This window comes from Cercospora kikuchii, assembly GCF_019650295.1.
Source record: "Cercospora kikuchii DNA, contig_00004, whole genome shotgun sequence".
Lineage (NCBI taxonomy): Eukaryota > Fungi > Ascomycota > Dothideomycetes > Mycosphaerellales > Mycosphaerellaceae > Cercospora > Cercospora kikuchii.
This window is the reverse complement of record NW_025408585.1, coordinates 3,748,995-3,768,002: the sequence shown is the minus strand read 5'-3', so window position 1 is coordinate 3,768,002 and position 19,008 is coordinate 3,748,995. Positions and strand designations below refer to the sequence as shown.

The 19,008-nt window shown below is 51.8% G+C and overlaps 7 protein-coding genes across 7 annotated transcripts; 4 read left to right on the top strand and 3 right to left on the bottom strand.

Annotated features, from left to right (window-relative positions):
- Positions 1–13: 13 nt before the first annotated feature.
- CKM354_000769000 (uncharacterized protein) lies at positions 14–244 on the top strand (the record flags this gene model as incomplete). Its single annotated transcript, XM_044803045.1, has 1 exon — positions 14–244. One exon carries the CDS (start codon positions 14–16, stop codon positions 242–244), a length of 231 nt encoding a protein of 76 aa, XP_044658980.1.
- A 548-nt stretch (positions 245–792) lies between these two features.
- On the top strand, positions 793–1,626 carry CKM354_000768900 (uncharacterized protein; the record flags this gene model as incomplete). Its single annotated transcript, XM_044803044.1, has 1 exon — positions 793–1,626. The coding sequence occupies one exon, from the start codon at positions 793–795 to the stop codon at positions 1,624–1,626; it is 834 nt and encodes a 277-aa protein (XP_044658979.1).
- Positions 1,627–2,919: 1,293 nt separating this feature from the next.
- On the bottom strand, positions 2,920–5,536 carry CKM354_000768800 (uncharacterized protein; the record flags this gene model as incomplete). Its single annotated transcript, XM_044803043.1, has 7 exons — positions 2,920–3,615; positions 3,670–3,845; positions 3,896–4,169; positions 4,216–4,754; positions 4,807–4,971; positions 5,024–5,367; positions 5,454–5,536. The coding sequence occupies 7 exons, from the start codon at positions 5,534–5,536 to the stop codon at positions 2,920–2,922; spliced, it is 2,277 nt and encodes a 758-aa protein (XP_044658978.1).
- A 572-nt stretch (positions 5,537–6,108) lies between these two features.
- On the bottom strand, positions 6,109–6,858 carry CKM354_000768700 (uncharacterized protein; the record flags this gene model as incomplete). The annotated part of the gene is made up of 3 exons (XM_044803042.1): positions 6,109–6,520; positions 6,576–6,648; positions 6,699–6,858. 3 exons carry the CDS (start codon positions 6,856–6,858, stop codon positions 6,109–6,111), a joined length of 645 nt encoding a protein of 214 aa, XP_044658977.1.
- Positions 6,859–8,718: 1,860 nt separating this feature from the next.
- On the top strand, positions 8,719–10,214 carry CKM354_000768600 (uncharacterized protein; the record flags this gene model as incomplete). The annotated part of the gene is made up of 2 exons (XM_044803041.1): positions 8,719–9,326; positions 9,377–10,214. 2 exons carry the CDS (start codon positions 8,719–8,721, stop codon positions 10,212–10,214), a joined length of 1,446 nt encoding a protein of 481 aa, XP_044658976.1.
- A 1,736-nt stretch (positions 10,215–11,950) lies between these two features.
- On the top strand, positions 11,951–13,874 carry CKM354_000768500 (uncharacterized protein; the record flags this gene model as incomplete). The annotated part of the gene is made up of 9 exons (XM_044803040.1): positions 11,951–12,244; positions 12,303–12,428; positions 12,478–12,559; positions 12,609–12,739; positions 12,789–12,857; positions 12,924–13,132; positions 13,177–13,405; positions 13,459–13,550; positions 13,604–13,874. 9 exons carry the CDS (start codon positions 11,951–11,953, stop codon positions 13,872–13,874), a joined length of 1,503 nt encoding a protein of 500 aa, XP_044658975.1.
- A 759-nt stretch (positions 13,875–14,633) lies between these two features.
- On the bottom strand, positions 14,634–18,613 carry CKM354_000768400 (uncharacterized protein; the record flags this gene model as incomplete). The annotated part of the gene is made up of 16 exons (XM_044803039.1): positions 14,634–14,987; positions 15,069–15,437; positions 15,494–15,939; positions 15,989–16,203; positions 16,254–16,507; positions 16,561–16,793; positions 16,842–17,254; positions 17,303–17,346; positions 17,397–17,459; positions 17,507–17,636; positions 17,742–18,042; positions 18,089–18,157; positions 18,210–18,331; positions 18,383–18,399; positions 18,462–18,485; positions 18,542–18,613. The coding sequence occupies 16 exons, from the start codon at positions 18,611–18,613 to the stop codon at positions 14,634–14,636; spliced, it is 3,126 nt and encodes a 1,041-aa protein (XP_044658974.1).
- Between the last annotated feature and the right edge of the window lie 395 nt (positions 18,614–19,008).

Here is a 19,008-nt window from a genome sequence, read left to right as displayed (position 1 = left end):
TTCCATTTCAAAAATGATACCCAGCACTTGGAGCATTGATAATTTACTCTCTTTCACCTTGCGTGGCCTTTTCAGACTTTGCTTGCTGACGTGGGGTGCAAGACCGCAGCCGAATATGGGCAAAGTGCGACTGCCGGTGGACAGTGCTCCTCCACCACCGCCAGCTGCTCACGCAGGCCCTCCTAGCATTGCTGGATCGCATGGCACGCCAAACCATACTCGTGGACCTGCCAGTCAAGGATAGACTTCTGATGCTGCAAAGTTTGTGGAGTATTGAACGGAACTCTCTTTACTTTCATGTCTTTATACTAGGGATCGGGAGCTTGATGTGACAAGAAGAAGAACAGGAGCCGCAGCAGGGCGACGGTACGGCGATTGTCATTTTACACTGATACCAACCACGGCAAAGCATATCTCTTTTGTCAGGAAATAACTAGTGATCTTTGTTGAAAAGCGTGGAGTATGCTGGGAGTGTGTAATAGCATGATATCTTGATAGTGTTTTGTCGGAATGGAGACCAGTTTCTCCTCAGCCCCGTGCGGCAGGTGTTCCCAAGTGAAGAAGTGAAGCTCTCGTGTCCACGAACGATTACGTGGGCCCGGACTTCAGTTGCGGCGACCGGGATCCACGACTGTTTGTCTCTTCGCCTGCCCGTTGCGCTTCACTTCCTGATGCCTGCAGTCAGGCCCACCACATAACGCACGCAGGCTGAGTCATGCGTTTGCCCTGTCGACTTTCTCAGGAGCGCTTCCGCACAATGAAGAATTTCAACCATCACGTACATTAGACAAGATGGCGCGCCGCGTTGCCTCCAGAATGCCACTGGGCGAGCTCAAACCCCCTACATACTACACGAAAGATAGAAAAGGAGAGACTGACAATTCGCTCCACAAAGCAGCACTCGCCGCCACCTCAACAGCCGAGTCGCCATACAACATACAGTCAAAGGCAACGCACAAGTTCATCGAGGAGATTTCAGCCCTCATCTCTCCACTCCTTCGAGAAGCACAGGAACCTACATCACGCAGCACGAAACCGCGACAGAGCTTCGATCCTTTTGCTCGAGAGTTCTTGTTGAGCGCTCCAGAATCTACCATCAAGCTTCTTGCGCAGCTTTGCGTTGCGCCACTACCACCACTGAAGAACAGGAACAAGAAGTCTGGCTTTTTTGATCTGCCTACGGAGACGCGTCTACAGATCTACAACGAGTGTTTGGAGCAGCGCTGGGAGGACTACCGCAAAACGCAGCAGCGTACGAGCAAGCACGACTATCTTCCACCACCACTCTCGGCTTCAGCATGGAAAGATGCCGTTGCTACTGCTACGGAGCCGCTTGAGCCGGCTATTTTGCGTGTCAACAAGTTGGTTAGACAGGAAGGCTTGGGAGAGTATGGCAAGTTCTTGGAGAAGGAAGTTGTCATCTTGCGAGCAAAGGAACGGGAATTGAAGAGAAAGGTCAGGGAGGAGAGGAAGCATTTGGCACATCTTTGGGCAGGACAGAGCTCGTATATGGGTGTGAGAACGCTGGACTCATATGCGGAGAAGGTTGGCGTGCGTGAGGCGAGGGTGGGAATGGAGAGGGAGATGGGGAGGCTGGAGAGGATGGGTTGGTTGGAAATGAAGTGACTGCGCTTGGAGAGAAGTGAGGAGAAGTGAGCATGCTCTGCCATAGATGGCAGACAATAAAAGTAATTGATTTCTCCCGACCTGAAAGATCGTTTACTGCCTCACTTTTAATGTATCTGTGGTTCTAACGTGAATGTCTCTGGATTTCGAGATACCTCTGTGGTCCTGCGTAGGGAGACCTTGACCGCGCATGCACATAGAGCTAGTCCGAGAAGGCAAAGAAATTGTCACTGTCTGTGGGTTTCTGGAATCCTCTATGGCGGTACATGTGGAAAACTTCGAGGGGAGCAAACGGAGAGAAAGTGTGAGAAGGCCGAAAAGTTGCCTCATTCTCCATTTTCCTGAACGCATCTGTGGTCATAGATCAGGAAATCTCGACCTCAAATGGATGCAGGCTGTGGCAGGAATTGATGAAAGTGCCGCTGTCTCTCAATTTTTGGATGCTTCTGTGGTCCCAGATGTAGACAGTTCGACCTCGAGTGTATGGAGCGATACGTTGAGAGGTCAAGTGGACTATCGGTGTCTCCGAATCTCGAGATGTTTTGGGGCCGGGTGTAAGAGATTGTTGATGGTGAACGAATGGAACGACAGTGTGAGAGGGCCAAAGAGCTTATGCAAACTTTGTATCTGGAAGTGTTTCTGAGGCCATCTGGATGGGAAAGTTGATGATAAAGGCATGTGATGATGGTATGAGATGTCCAGTGGACTCATGCGTTCTCCAAATTTTGTGATGTCTCAGTTGTCGCATATGCAGGCTCCTTGATTGCGAATACATACAGAGATATCGCGAGACGTCCTGTGTGATCTCATCTCAAGAGCCTCCAATTGCACGAAGAGACAAATGATGCGAGGGTCTCCGGATTTTGGCATGTTTTTGAGGCCGTATATGCAGAATATCGATCTTGTATGCAGGGAAAGATAGCATAAGAGGTTTTGTACGTTCTCATTTTCGAGTCAGTGAATGGCACGATGTGATGGCCCTCTTGCTCGTCTCCATACTTCGAAGCGTTGCTCTGGCATCAGGTATAAATGTGCCGATTGCGAATGCATAGAGACAGCATCGGACGTGCAGAATACTGCCGCGAGTGGCTCCAAGTGCTCGGACAATGCTCTGCCATTAGAGGTAAGTATGCCACGCGGGAATGCAGAGAGAAATCATCGAAACCCCTGTCAAACGCACCAGCGCTCTGGAATTCAATGGCTTCCGTCGGCGCTCGAGCTGGGAAGGCCAACGGTGAGAGGTGTTGTGGTAGACAGAAGCAGGAGAATTTGACAAGATAATACTGTACGTTCTTACAATCCATTTCCCTCAATTGGCCCTAACAAGAAAGAAGGATCGAAATCATTCGTCTCCAATTGTGCTGCGAGCTCCAACATCAATTCCGGCTGTCCAGATTGTCCCATGTCATACAGCGGATCCCATGGCATGTAAAACGCGTTTGAATCTGCTGCAGTACTTGTCTCTCCTTCATGCAGCGATGTTAGGTTCTCAGAGCCTGCTGCTTGTCCTGTGGCAGCAGTATCTTGTTGCTCTTCTGTGTGCCACGACATTGTCATGTTTGAATCGTTCGGTCCCGGCACGATTAGCGGCTCCTGCGTCCGCACAGGATCGAGCAAGCGATGCAGTGCTTCTAGTTCTGCTTTCCGCAGCGGAGCCACGACATTGGATTTAGATGCCATTTCATCGAGGATGAAGTTCAATGTTGTGCTCCAGCTGGGGTCGGGAATGTAGGATGGTAGGAGGGAGCCCAGAATAGAAAGAAGCATGCCAGATGCGAAGGCGTATTCGAGTTGGAAGGGAAGAAAGGTCTCGAGCAGGCCACGTTCTGTGAGGGATTTGAGCATGAGGATAATCGTTGTGGCGGACTCAGCCGAGGCGTGCAGTAGGGCGGATATGGGAGTGGCAAGCTGTTGGGGCTCGGACGTTGCTGGTGGAAGACTGAGCATTAGAAGCCACATGATTAGGGGACGAGTGGCAAGCACAATGCACTGGGATTGGTGTTAGTGAAGCTATCATGGGGATAAGCGTTTTGGAAGACTTACGTGGTGATATGATAGCATTACGCGTCTCAGCATGTGAGGCATCTCAGTCTTCGAAGGCTGGTTCAGTGTGTTGACTACACTCTCGATTTCATGAGATACTTCGGCCAGTCGGTGGAGGATCCAGGTTGTGTTCTTCACGAACGAGGTGCCAAAGCTCTCGTCTACGCTGTATAGTGCTGCAAATTCCGGTCAGATGCTGGCGTCGGATGCAGAAGAATGAACTCACTAGTGCACGTCGTCGCAATGAGGCGTGATAACCGCACCCGAAGCATAAGAGCCTTGTCAAGAATTGAGTTCTGTCTCTCAGGCGCCATGAATGCAGCGACGTCGTCTTCGGAGCCAGGTGTGATGGCGCCCATTAGAGACGACAACTCTCGATCGAGAACGTATATCACCCAGAAGACTTTGTGACATCGTAACGAGAACTCTGGGCTAATGACATCGTCGGGAATATGTAGATGGATCCCTTCCACATAGCACAATCTCAAAGCTTGGCCAATCTGGACTTGTCAGCTAGAGTCATGATGTCTCGTCAGGACGACTTACGTATTGGTAAGCAGTGACCCGCATATCAATCGATTGGAAGTACAAGGCAACTAGTGCCAAAACCTCAATCGAATGCATGCCCTCTTCATGCAGAGTTGCAGCGTCAGGGAGCAAGGCCATGGCGCGAGCTGCGAAGTCACTACCCGGTACGGATGATCGGCCAGGATGGCTCAATAGTGCTTTTCCATAAGCCAAAATGAGTAGGTATTCCACGAACCATAATCGCTGTTCAGTCGCGACCTGCCAGGGCTCACGATGGAATCTTTCAAAGTGGCTCATGAATCTCGCTTCATCCATGATTCCGAAGAGTTCTCCAAGCCGAAATTTCACGGAATTGTACAGATACAAGGCATAGTCGGCTGCAGGAAGATCATTCAGGTCGCTAGGCTCAACAGCACTCTTCGTCTCCCATCGAAGTCGAAAGGCTGTGCCGTCGTTATTGAGTAGCGCAGAGTCATCGTGAGTGCCTGGAGAATGAGGCCCAAGAAGGAACAACGCTCTTCGACAGAAAGCCCAAGTAGAACTTGGACCGAGATAACCTTTTCGCCACATGTTAGACCAGAGACAAGATGCCAGCTGAGAGATACTCACGAGGCCGGCCGCAGGTGTCGCGTACATATGGGAGAGTTCTGCTAACGAGCGGATTGTGGATTGCCAGTAGGCCAGAGGCGTTCTCGTTCGCAGTGACCGAGCCTGACCTCTCTGTCGTGTTTCCCGGAAGTTGTACTGCTGCTGCCGCAGCTGATGATGCTTCGGCTGTACAATTCGTTAGCTCGGGACTTCATGCCTTTGGGACAGCCACATTCACCAAGTGCATCTAGGCTTCGCGAACCGTGCCGCGAATCTTCTGGTTGCGCATTGGGCGCTTCAATGACTCCGTAGCCATCATTGTGTTCTTGTTCCTGCTGTGTAGCATTTGTTACATTCGGTGGCGAGCTCGCTGATGGCCCAGTGAATCCTCCGACATTCCGTGCTGATGATTGCGAAAGTCTCGCCCGGGCCACCCTCCGTTCGAGATCTTTGAGGTACCGTTCTGGAACCGAGACATGCGGTTCATCAGACGGGAACACGCACGTGTCTCTTCGACGCGCGCATCGCGCACAGGGCATCGAGCCCGAACACTTGATCTTTGCTTGTCGGCATTGTTTGCACCTGCGAACCGGATTTCGGTGTAAGAGTCCGAGACGATACCGGTCTGTGTGTGCGAAGCCGGCTTCAGCGGGGATTGTCTGACTTACGCTCGTGGGGTCCTTCTTGGAACTCTCAGTCTCTTCTCCGGTGGCTCGATAATCTCGTCGTCGATTGCGCTTTCATCTTCCATCTTGCTGATATTGTGGTTTGCGGCATTGTCTTCGTGGCACTCTTCAGGTGAGGTGAGGTGAGGCTAGCGCTGTCTAGTGCGGGGCTGCCGTCTCGTCGGCCTCGATAGCCGAAGTACTGTCGACGAAGGCACGATGCTGACAATCGCTCTTAATCTTGTATCTATTGTATTTGGTAAGAGCACTTCAATGGATTGAATGCCGCTATATGGACATTTGACGCATGCGGACAAACCCGGTCAGAAAAGTAATGTGCACAAATTCCTTCTATTGAGCAAAAGGTAGTCACAACCCAAGTAGTGGTTGGCATTGATATCTGCCACTACGGGCAAGTCCAGAAGCTGAAAAGGCAGATGCGAAAGTCGTTTCGCAATGTTCATGTGCTATCTATATTCTACCAAATGTGTATTGAGGCTTCAGCACCGGCCATGGACTTTTCGAGAAAATCGTTCAATCATTCCAATCATGCAAACGCGTGGCTCCGATAGCAAAGCAGCGATCAGCATCTCAGCTCTGTGTCTTGAGCCACAAAGGAGCATTCGCTGAGGCTCCCCAGTATGCGAAATGCGTACGTTCAAGACAAGGTAACTGAAGCGCTGCCGGCACCACTCCAAGCCTCAGTAACAAACGTCATGGTCCCAAAATTCCTGTTGGCGAAACCTTGTTTTGCCCAGTAGTTGAAGTGTTCTCCAGTATTGATAGTGCCAGTTGTACGTTTGCCCTGTCTGACAGAGAACCACTGAGTGAACGTGGCTGTGCCATGGATAGAAGGCTTGTTTTTCCGGATGTTGGTGCAGACCTTGTAAGTCGAGCGATCAGCGGCGGTGAAAGAGCCGCGCTGTGTCGCAGCTTTATCTGCGCAGGGATCGTAGGAACCAAAGCTTTCGACGATGTAGTACTCGGTCAGTGGGTCGGTGAGCCAACCGTACATGCCGAAGTAAGAGCCGCTGTTGCCAGGGCTGTAGGTGCCAGAGTATTTGACAGTTCTGGTTGCGATGTTAGTATCGAAGCACAGAAGCATTCGAGGGCAAATAAACGCACCGAGGACCACCCTGTGACCAACCAAGCCCAGTAACGAAGTTTATTCCTCCTTTCCAGTTCACGCTGTATGTTCCTGAACAGATGTCAGCATTCGTTCACGACTTCAATCGCTTGACACCTCACCTTGGGCCTGGTTGTACTTGAACTGTGCAGCATTGCCATTGTAATTCTGCACATAATTGATGTTGGCGCTCTGCTCGATTTTGGCGCTTTGCTCCAAGGGCATGGCAGCGGTCAAAGCTCCGCTCGTGTAGGCAAGGAGTGTCGCCAAGGAGAACTTCATGGTGTCCGGGTTTGGATAAGAGAATCCTAGATGCTGCGCGTGTGATAGTGAGGTTGACGATTGATGTTTCAGTCAGCTACAGTTTGGCCACGGTGAGTCTTTATACCTTGACCACCTTCAAGGCATGTCATCTCCATTCGCACCGGACACCCTCGCAATCGCAGAATATGGTTTACGGTCATGCATCTTCGTATGCGTCGTATAAGTTGGAATCGCCCTGGCGTACGCTGCCGGAGTCATTCGTATTGATAGGATGGCGGCCTGGTCAACGACCTCAAGCCTGTCACTCCACGTTCTTGCACGATATGATCGACTATAATAGAACGGCCGTACAGTCCAACAAGCATCATCGTTCGTTGGAAGGCTGGAAGTGGAAGTTATACCGGATGAACGGCTACCACATATGGCCGTGGTGCCTGTGATTTGTTAGGGCTTTGCTTCAGTAAGAGGTGGACGTAGCCGTAGAACGCTATGGATATCTGGGATTAAGCCTCCGCTTCGAGCTTGGCGAAGAGTAAATTCAAGCCGGGGTGTATTATCAGGGCAATAGCGAGGGCTAATGTAAGACTCGGTGGATTTTCGACCAACTGCAGAATGACCTTCTCTCCTAGCGAAATCTTGAGTTCGAGTTTGAGAGGGTGCTCTCTGCAATGTTGGAAATCCCATGATGGCAGACCTGTCTTTGAGCAGTCTCTGGCCTTGTTCATGGCCAGAGCTTCCGTTTTGATGCAACGTGCGAGAGCCTGAGCCAGCTTGTTACACTGTCAGCATCCGCAAAGCGGGCTATCCGAGTCGCGGAACGAGATGCTCCCTTCTGTTTGCCAGAGGCGGACTTGGCGAAATTCGAGGCACGTCCGCTTTAGAATACTGCCGAAGCAGGCACAGAGTCTATCATTCGTGCTTGAACAGATCCGGCTCACTGTAGAGCCAGATGTCTTCAGATATACGATAGAGCTCATGTCTGATGCCGCTGCTTTGAGATTTGTCAATTCGGGACGTTGCAGTCTGGTCAGTTGCGTCAAGAGAGTCCAGTCAGAGTGAAACCCTACGCTGTACTGAGAAAACTTTAATCACAAAGCGCATAAACTGTTGCCGGTCAGCACACAGTGGAGAGGCCGTTCGTGTTTGTTAAGCTTGCTGATGAGAGACTACTCGTGCAAACCCTTTTACTCGCGGGCCGTTTTTTCGCGTCTCTCTGTCACGGACTCTGTGCGCTGCCGTGCCCCGAGTCCACGGAGGAGAATTGGCATAGTCCAAACGTGAGCTGACCCCCGAATGGTTGGAAGTACGATGGTGTGCGTGAAGGTTGCCACGTGTGGAAGAGTAACTGCCAATTGCCAACACGGCGCACGGATGCTGTGCCAAGAGGAGAGACGCCGACTTCACCTTCAACTTTACTCTTGTACCTCGTCTTCTGCCATCGCCGGTACATCAACAGAGACGAGGCCCACCATTGCTGAATCTTTCAATGGGGCCGGAAGGTGTAACCAAGTCCTTGACCACAGTCATCTTTCTCCGGACTCAAGTACAAACATGAGCCGATTGACGGCAGTACCAGACCAACGCGGGCGTGGACGCCGGACCCATTCCGGGTGCGAGTATCAGAGCCAACAGCGATGACGAGTTTGGCGTGATAGCTTATCATACTTCAAGGCAACATGATACGAGCTGGGAACGCAGTGCGAGAGCTATCGTCGCACTTCCGCTCCGTCCAACTAGAGCTCCCAAACAGGCAAGTAGGACCTGGGCCGCCGCTTGCCGCGCGGACCCATGTTGCACATGATCAGATGCTATGACTTGACATTGCAATCAACTCTTAGGCATTGAGATCTTCTTCAACAGGTCGTCTCACGCTCGAAAATGACACTTAAGCCGGCAATGTATCATGGGCAGCGTGTCCGAATCAGCGCATTCCGATGTTTGCAACTCCCATTGACTCGCAGCATCTCGACACAAGGCCGCAACAGACATAACACCATCGCCAGTCATGATACGCAATTTACAGTCCAGGGTCCGATGACTGGAGCCGGACTGCCGCCAGCAAGACCATCACACCGGCCATTGAAGAGCCTACCGCTACCTGCCTTGCTGAGGACGATCTTCCTGGGTCAATTATTTGCCAGTCCGGCCCTCTCAAATTTGGGAATGGGAATGCTAAGCCGCCTCGCAAGTACACGCAGCGCTTTGCTCGATCCCGACAGGAACGTTATTCTCAATAAAGTGCTACGAGCATTGGTGTACAATCACTTCTGCGCAGGGAATGAACAGCGGGAGATTGTACCTGTCTTAAACCGTCTCAAGGCATCTGGATATGCTGGAGTAATCCTCCAGTATGCTCGCGAGATCGTCGCTCATGGTGCTGCCGAAAGCTCCAAGGTCGATTTGTCTTCCAAACACATTCAAATGTGGCTGGAAGGCAACCTCAAGACTCTTTCGTGCCTCGGCAAAGGTGATTACATGGGCATGAAGTCAGTGTAATCGTTGCTCAATCCCTACTTCTCTGCTGATGCGTTTTCAGATATACCGGGGCTGGTCAAAGCATAGCCGAAGCTTTGAAATCGGGCGATGAACCTCCAGCAGAGTTCAGTGCTGCTCTGCACAAGATTATGCAAACAGCTCAGGCACAAGGCACACGAATATTCCTCGATGCCGAGCAGCAAGTCTTCCAAACCACGATCGATCGCTGGACGGTCGATCTCATGCGGCAATACAACGTCAACGGCGAAGTGCTCGTGCTTAACACGTATCAAGCATACCTCAAAGCGACTCGAGGGATCATTCGTGATCATTTGAAGCTCGCACAACAAGAGGGCTGGGCATTGGGAGTGAAGCTCGTCCGAGGAGCATATATTTTGCACGACATTCGGTCACGTATCCACGACACGAAAGCCGATACAGATGCCTCGTACAACGGAATTGCGCAATCACTTCTTACGCGATCTTACGACGATATCGGACCTGAGAACTTCCCTAAGGTCCGCACGTTTCTGGCTGGACACAACGCAGAATCAATCCAACGAGCCGCAAAACTCCACAAGAACCTCGTTCTGCGAGGAGACAAGCCGAACACTCTGGAGTTTGGCCAACTATACGGAATGGCAGATCACGTCAGTGGAGAATTACTACTACGTGTTGAAGCAGCGCGGGAAGCAGCGAAGCATCTGACTGGCGAGGAAGCAGAAACGCAGAAGCAAGTCGCACCGCGAGTCTTCAAGTGTGTGCACTGGGGATCCGTGCGAGAATGTCTACACTTCTTGACGCGAAGGGCTGCGGAAAATCAGGGTTCATCAGACAGGCTGCGGGATGGTCTGCTGGAAGCCAGACGGGAGCTCTGGGCACGGCTGCGTAGGAATTAGTACGACATTGATGATATTGACGACTACGTGTAACGATTTCCAGTTAAGATGATCAGCACATGAGTTGTCTCCTCTCTATGACACGCAACGCAGTGAGGGGCCAACAGCGGATAGCTATGCGTACCCACGGGCCACCATCGCGACCTACTCGGTATCCAAAGCCGCTGAGGGGAAATCGGTCTCGATTGCGAGCGTGTGAACACCCGATGTTTCACCGCAGGCTGTTCTGGCTGGAGGTCTGGTAGCTGCGCATTTTCTGATACGGCCTTGCTCGTCAGGCTATCGAGGTCCCGTGAGAAGATTGACCCTTTGTCGCAGTGAGCAAAGGGTGGAGATTCTTGGCACGGACCCAGCTCCTGCGAGATCATTCTCGCGCAACCACCTTTGGTATGTTTCAGGCATACTTTCCACAAAGCTATACTTTCTGTAGAACTCGGATTCCATTACTCACCAACGAGAATGCTCCAGCAGTACTGGCAAGGCGCTCAGCAGACCTCGCCTTGCCCGTCTCATGTATCGTCGGCGAAAGATGTGCCGGCGGCAACTCTGACGCGACATCTCTTCTCTGGGCGTAGTTCCACAGCGACCACGTCTCTGCGACACTTCCTTCCACAGCAACAGCTTCAGGTCCTGGTCGCACAGAAGATCTTACTCGGTTACGACTGAACGACTTGTCGCCTTCTCAGAGCCCTTCTTCTGCGGCTGCCGGACATTACAGGGCCATGTCGCTCGGCTCGGCTCAGCTGGAGTGCCTCAGGTTTTGGTGTGGCAGTTCCGAGGGATCCGCGTGTACACCCTGTTCATTGTCGGTGACTGCTGTAGCTGGTGGTCGACCGAGACCAGAGTACTGCAACGACGGCGAAACGTTCATTCTAGCTCCATACCCTCATCAGTACGATGAATCCTCTTTTGAGAAGAGGGTCTTCGTGCCTCCTCAGCTTCGGGCCCGAATGCAGATAAGGCATATGCGGTGTGTGCATCACTCGGAAACAGTGAGTCTGTGACACCCTCCAGCTTTAGATCGCTGGCAGCCATTATGTTCTCGACCCTCTGAGCAGGCATTTATTCGGGTCATTCCTGTGAGCAGAGGACCACACGCTTTCCCCAGACCCCAGTTAAGGAATGTCGATGCCGCGTCGGTGCCAAGAATTCAAGAAACTCGAGCGATCCAAAAATGTATGTCGTCCGAAGCCTGCACGTTTCTGCAGACTCCATACAAGCAACCAGCACAGCCCCTCGACGAAGATCTTTCTTTGCATAAGTCTTGTACCGCGGAAGCCATGATCTGGGGCCACTCATGACCGTCTGAAATAAAGCGAGAAATGCCAATACTCACGTAGGCCAAGACCGCGACTTCCGCCGCGACACGCGAGAGCCACGTGAGCCGATTTTGTAGGCGAAGTACGACACTTCTCAACAGACATCCGCTCCACTCGGTCATTCGCCAATAATCCCCAAGAAATTTCCCCGCTGCATGTGTGGACCGGTCTTTGCCAGATGCGATATCATGTCCGAGAGAGATCTGGGAGGTAATCGCGTTTCTGTACGCAAGACCAGGATGACGGACTCCACTATCATGGAGACCCCAAGGTCTCGGCATTCTTGATCTGAGGACGCGGCGCCGTGTCTAGGGTCACACCCGAGAAAGAAAGGAACGGTTTCTTTATGATGGGGACGTCTGCCTGGTCGCTCTTGGATCTGTGGTCTCGCCTTTTTCATTATCGCTATTCGCAAAAATGGCGGCTCTCAAGACGGACACTCTCGATGTTGAGAAGATCTCGGATTCGCCGGTGTATAATGAACACAGAAGTGATGACTCCGATCAGGAGAAGACGCTTACTCCAGAGGCCCTCGACGATGACCCGGTCTACTCGTACGCGGAGCAGCGCAAGATTATCCATCGCCTGGATGCGAGATTGATCACTGTCGCTGGTATCATCTACATGAACAGTCTTATGGACCGGTCGAATTTGCCGAATGCCAATATTGCGGGAATGTCGGTCGACCTCCAATTGACTGGGTTCCGTTACGTGAGTTTCTATGTAGATGGCAAGGTCATCGTGGCATCTGCTAACACCTGATGTGTAGAGCCTTATCTCCCTGGTCTTCTTCATCACCTACACGATTTTTCAGCCTCCTGCCACGCTATTGACGAGAAAGATTGGCCCAAGAATATTTCTGTCGGGGATCTGCCTGGCATGGGGTGCTGTTATGGTAGGCTGGACAACCTTCGCTACTGCAGTCATTGTACTGACTATGGCAGATTGGCTTCAGCTTCGTCCAGGACTGGGTCGTTCTGGTGCCTTTGCGTCTTCTCTTGGGTCTATTTGAAGCTGGGTATTTCCGTAAGTCGAATCACTTTATGATTCAGCCAGGCGTGCTGACTTTGAGTAGCCGGTGTGGTATATCTGATTTCCACATGGTATGCGAGATATGATATGCAGAAGCGCTATGCCGGATTCTACGCGCTTGGTCTGGTCGCATCGGGTTGCTCTGGTATTCTCGCATATGGCCTCATGCAATTGGTGGGCTATACCATCAGGTTCAATGCGAATTTTAGCTGACTTGGTATAGGATGGAAGGGCCGGTCTTGAAGGATGGCGCTGGATCTTCCTGGTCTTTGGACTGTTGACAGTCGCCGCTGTAAGTATTGGCACTTCTTTTCGTTCGCAAAGGGGGGGCGAAGCTGATTTTGATAATCCTTGACAGGCCTTCCTCGGCTTCGCATTCCTCGTCGACTTCCCAGACGTAGCCGTAAACAAGAAACACTGGAAATTCTTGAACCGCGAAGAAATCGAATTCATCCTTCGACGCATCGATAAAGATCGAGGTGACTCTGCGCAGGAGCCCTGGAACTTCCGCAAATGGTTGGCCGCAGGCGCAGATTGGAAAATTTGGCTGTTTGCGCTGTGCTTCTTGTGAGTGACTTGATCCATTTCCGGCACGAGCTTCGCACTGACAGTAATAGTGGTCTCACAACGCAAGCTTACGCTCTGGCGTTCTTCCTGCCTATCATCCTTAATTCGAATATGGGCTTCGATGTTGGAGAATCGCAATTGTTGACGGCGCCCCCATACGCTGCCTCTGCTCTTGTGATGTTTTCTTGTGCTTGGATCGGCGACAAGTACCGAGTGCGAGGTCCACTGCTCTTTTTCACTGCAACACTGGGTATCATTGGAGCTGCAGTGCTGGTGAGTCTCTTCTCCTGTTACTTTGGAGAGCTCGAGCTGACGGTGCACCCTAGGGCTGGGCTCATTCTGCTGGCGCACGCTACTTTGGAACCTTCCTCATTTGCATGGCATCAAACGGCGGTATCCCAACAGTCATGGCATACCAGTAAGTGTCATCCCTCACACTTCCAGCCACTCCATGCTGATATTTCACTCCAGAGCAAACAACGTACGAGGCCAGTGGAAACGAGCCTTTGCCTCGGCCACGCTCGTCGGCTTCGGCGGTATTGGTGGCATTGCAGGCAGTACCGTCTTCCGCTCTCAGGATGCTCCGACTTATATTCCCGGCATCATCGCTTGTATCGCGGTCAACGTGATGATCATTGTGATCGTTGCGTTCAACACGGTTGTTTTCGCTCGGCAGAATAAGAAAGCTGATCGTGGAGAGATGGTCCTCGAGGGAGATCCGAAGTTTAGGTATACCCTTTGAGCTCTAGGCAAAATATATTATAGAGCGTGATGAGCCCTCGAACGGGCAGATTGACATAAATACGAACAGCTATTTTCACACCGGGGATGTGGCCTTTCCATGCCACTTACGCGTAGGCTGATTCCCGTTAGTAGGTACTCACAGTGTCGAAAGTTTGGATTAGTAATTATGCTGGTTCTGATCATCGCATACGAGACCACAACCGTTGGCCCTATACATGAAGTCGATCTGCCGGAACGAAGACAAACTTCTACGCACGTCTCTATCGAGCACAAAGACTTCCGAATCATTTGAAATGAGGATGTTGCTAGGTTTCATGCCGATAGTAATTGATGGTTGTGATGTATTGACCTGGCAACAAACTCCATGGACAGCACAATACCGTCACGACTCTTTCTTCTTCTACTCCTTCACGGGTATATATCGTGGCATCCGAGAAGTTGTGCGACCAGAATTTGGATGCCAAAAGAAGCGGCCTTGGAAGCCGCAAGCGGTGATTCGAAGAAAGATCTCGACGAGCTGAAATATGATGGAAGAGATGCAAGCAGAAGGTGAGATCATGGAGAGGGAGGAGAAGCGGGGATGGAAGTGAGAAAAGATCGAGATGGAAGCAAGAGCATTCGGCACAAGAAATAGGTCTACATGACTGGCTGTCATCGACTCACTTCTAACATCGATTCAGCAGTCAGTTAATCACCTGTAGTAAGATAATGGCCATTGGAAATATAAACCATGCACTAATTCTGCAAAAGAACAACATCAGTCTAGATCATCTTCATCAGGGTCTTCCAACACGCCTGGTAAGATCATCGTCTGCCCCATTACGCGCCGGAACGCATTTGCCTCCTGCATGATTTGCAGATACATAGGCAAATTCAATTTTGATCGCGCCAGCAGGTCCATGTGGAGAAGCTCGAGATCAATCCACCAGTAACCATGCTGCTCGATCTCGTACATAATGTCCGGAAGATACGTGCGCCAAACATCGGTGAGACCAAGTGCGCCAGGCTGATAGGACTCGATCAATCGCGTTTCTCGCTCGACCAGTTGTCGCACGAGGCGCATGCGACTGGATATTCGGGGGTGATTCGAGTAGTCGTAGACCGCCAAGATCTATGAGTCGAGTATTAGTTAGCCATAGAGCAAGTTGTGGGTAGTAGATGTGGTTCAACCGCTCGAATGGGGTTCACTTGCCGAGCTGAGCGTGCTGAAGTATTTCGACACGTCATCTATGTTGCCGTCGAAGGCATCATGACGCAGAGGTATCATCACCTCGTCTGAAAACAGAGCTTTCTGGCCAAAGAGCCGCCCCTTAAGCTCGTTCAAGCTGCCTTCAGTCAAGATGAAAGGCCTGAAGTTAAAATTCGACCCCAAAGCTTCCGCGATACGGCGTGCGGGTATCCGGCTTCGAATGAGACCTCCATTCAAGCTGGAGACTTCCGCAGGAAGACTCTCTTCCAGAAACTCTCCCCCCAAATATGGGAGCGGCAATGGGTGAACACGTGAGCCGCCGGGAAGTGTGCCGTCCTCTAACGCATCGCCGAACCTGTGTAGCAGTTGGAACTGCACGGAATGATTGTCAGCACGAGCATAAGCCCCGCTCGGTAAACGATACTCACCTCTATTGGATGCTCGACTTGCGGTCTCGGGAGTAGATCAAGTCTGTTGATATCAATGGGCCTGGCTCGAACCTGTGGACGATGACATGGGCCAGCGACCACCTCCATGAACTCGTGCGGAATCGTAGCGCGACGGGCAGCAGTACTCCAAAATTTGCCAGTCGAGTAGTAGGGAATCTTCGACCCCCATTTTATGACTCTCTTTTTTCCGTCGGCCCTTGGCTCGATGACTTCAGGTTCGAAGGCTTCGCCTAAAGTGTCGGGTTGCCCAAGAGCAGAGCATTGGTCGTCGTTGAGGCTACATTGCTCGAGTCTTTTGGCCAGTGACGGAACGCTACCCAGGCCTCTACACAGCTCGGGATTCGTGTCACAGTAACTTGCCGGGCATGTCAGCGGTTTCGGAGGTGCTGCCCTGACTTGACAGCAAGCGACTTTCTTCCGGCCCCCTGCGAACATTAACTCAAGCTCTAAGAAAGCTCCAAAATTGGGACTTACAACTGCACAGCGCACCAGACCCCGAAGGGTGTCGCTGAATAGTGACCTCGTTGCGACTGCACTTGGCGTCTGCGCAATCGGGTGCTGATCCACGCCATGTGCATTGATGCAAGTTGCTGGGAGACGGACAGCAATACGTTTCTTGTTGCCCGAGAACGCACCATGTGCCCGGCCGTCGGATGAGAGATGTGTCCCCTACATTACACGAGCCTCCACTGTGATGGGATCAGTTTCATGCCTTGCTGGGTGATCCGAAAGCGCTCACCATCCTGTCCAGTAACATCCTTCAGTGGTAGCAGAGAAGTTTGGAGCCTGGCAGCAGAAAGATTTGATACCACGACCACATTTCTTTCTGTTGCCGCCGCGCTCGGCAGGGTTTCCTCCCCATGACGAGGTGAAGAGCTGAGATTCGCCTTCGTGGCATTGTCCATTACAATCCGTGGCAGCGCCTGTACCACCACGCCATAGACAGCCTCTAGGGGCAGCACTGGCTGGACAGCATATGCTCTTTGCGAATCCCTGTAGTTGGCGTGTCAGCTGGACGGGCTCTGGGTCAGTGCATTTGGCCTTACATTTCCACAGCCACCTTTCTCCCAGCCCACTTTGGTGAAGCCAGGCCCGCATCTTGAGGCTACCTGGTTGTTCTGGTCGGTGCAGTCTCTCACTATCACACAGCCACCTCCAGTCTCCTGCACCATACCCTGAGCCAGTGATTCGGGTCTAGGTTCAAATGGAGTAGCATCTGTGTTCGGTACCCCGACAGCCCTTCCAACAAGACCGGTGTGGGCAGAGTATCTATCATCATCTGCTCGACGCGTTAGCATAGGCACAAAAGCAGCGCTTTGTCACTGACCTTGATCGGATGCCCAGATAAGCGCCCCTCCCAGACCGATACTGTTAGCCCAGTCAATTTTCTGCTTGAATGTGTCCTTGTCGTCGTATGAAACCCATTGATCGTTGTCGAAAGTGAGATATTTCACAGCCGCTTCTCTGTCCCAGACTGGCCGAAGGTTTGGGTTTCTCCTCATCAAAGCCATGATCTCGTAGTAGGTCAGAAACCCACTCGTGTCAGAGCATGGACCAGCTCGCGCGCCTCCTCTGAATGGGCACCCAGGCGCTGTGCAACTTGGGTTGGCGAGTTGAAACGCGCGGCCGTAGAAGCCGTAGCCGAGCATGACCTTCTCCGGTGGAATGTTGACACGCCAGAGAAGCTCTGCTGCCTGCTTGATCTCCGTCAAGTTTGTATGTCCAAATACACGTGCACCACTGGAGGAACCGATTAGCTTAGCATGGCGCCGGGCTTCGTACACTGACATTGGGTTGAACTCGTCCCACGTTCCATGTAAATCATAGCTCATCTGTTAGGTCTCAGTATGTTTGTGCGAGCAATGCTGGAGGCTTGACTCACAAGATTGATCCAGTCGAGAGAGCGCATCAGCCTTGCAAGATCGAACCAACGTAAGTACCAATACTGTGCAAATCAGTCAAGCAATTGCAAGTGCGATTGATCTCAATTACCGACGCCGGCACTGTCAATGTCAAGCCTAAAGGCCGAGGTTGACGATTGAACGTGGCACGCATCACGTCCATCATGAGAACGAAGTTGCCAACATCTCGGGCGCGCCCACCACGATCGGGTGCACCGGGACTGTCAGTGTCAGCTCAGTACTGTCCACATGGTCGTTCAATGGCATACTATTCCCTGTCGAGCACGAGTTAGCTGCGCTCTCCGCATGACAACTTGGTGTCTCACCAGTCGAGATCCATCCCGTCAAACCCATATTCGTTCATGAAACGAACAACGTTGTCCGCAAACCGCTGGCGTCGTCCTGCATCGGCAGCAATCTCGCCCAGCAGAGGTTGCGTGGCAGTGCCATTGTCGCTGAATGTCCAACCCCCTATGCTGATGTACACTTTGAGGTCGCTCTTGTATCGCTTGAGATCATTGCACTCTTTGAATAATCGAGCTGGGGTCTGGGGGTCCATCGTTACGATTCTATAGGTTCCAGGCTCAACATATGCGAAGGCGACGTTCAGATGCGTCAGTGCATCGACTGTCGGACGTCAGCATCGATAAAGCTCTTGATCGCATGGACTCACTTGGAAGATCTGTTGGACGCACGCGGTTGCAGCTTGATCTGTCCATCCATGTCTCGTAGTATCCGATGACTGCGGGCAACACTCATTAACAGAGCTCTCGGGCCATGCTTGTCTTGTTTACCTTTTCGTAGAGCCTGGCCCCTGGGGCTGCCAGCAGGAGGCGGTGGATTTAGTCGACAATTGCTTTGGCATTTACTATTGCAAAACTCCGAAGTGGTTCCACAAAAGCCAAATTCGCTGCAGCTGTGGAGTGTTAGCACAGCTATATGGTCTGCGCGTGCGGCATGTACTCACCAGGTATTGAGTGGACACTGTTTACCCGCAGGGGATGCGAACTTTCCACATTCAGCTCTTGCGTTACAGTTGGACATACATCCTGTTCCACAATATTCTGGACCTGAGCAGAAGAATCAGCACGCCCGTTTTCGATCATCTCGCAATAACGAGACTTACCGTAGCCACAGAAGCCTGAGGGCCCACAGCATGCCTTGTTACCGCATGGTCGGTCCCGAGCACAGCTTCCATCATTCCTCTTCACCAGGGAGGAAGAGTTGGTGGGAATTTCATTGCTGGCTAAGTCAGTCGATTCGACGACGTCAATGGGGCGTTCATAACGACGGTGATGATGGGCATGGCGATGTGCGTGTACATGCGAAATGCCTCGAGCGGCGAGGTCATCTGAGAGTGAGTCGTGGGCTCGGGAGAATGCAAGAAGAAAGAGCAAGGCAAGGAATAGACTGGGAAGAGAAAGAGTGTGCGGGCGTGGAGCCATGACGAAAAAGAAAAGACGAGGACACGAAAAGTGATGTTGGCAAGAGAGTGATTCCGAACGGCCTTGAGACAACCAAAAGGTATATGCCTGGTGTTCAAATGCATTCTTGTGCCAGGGCACAGTCTCGCAGCGCTGAGCGGCCGGGCAG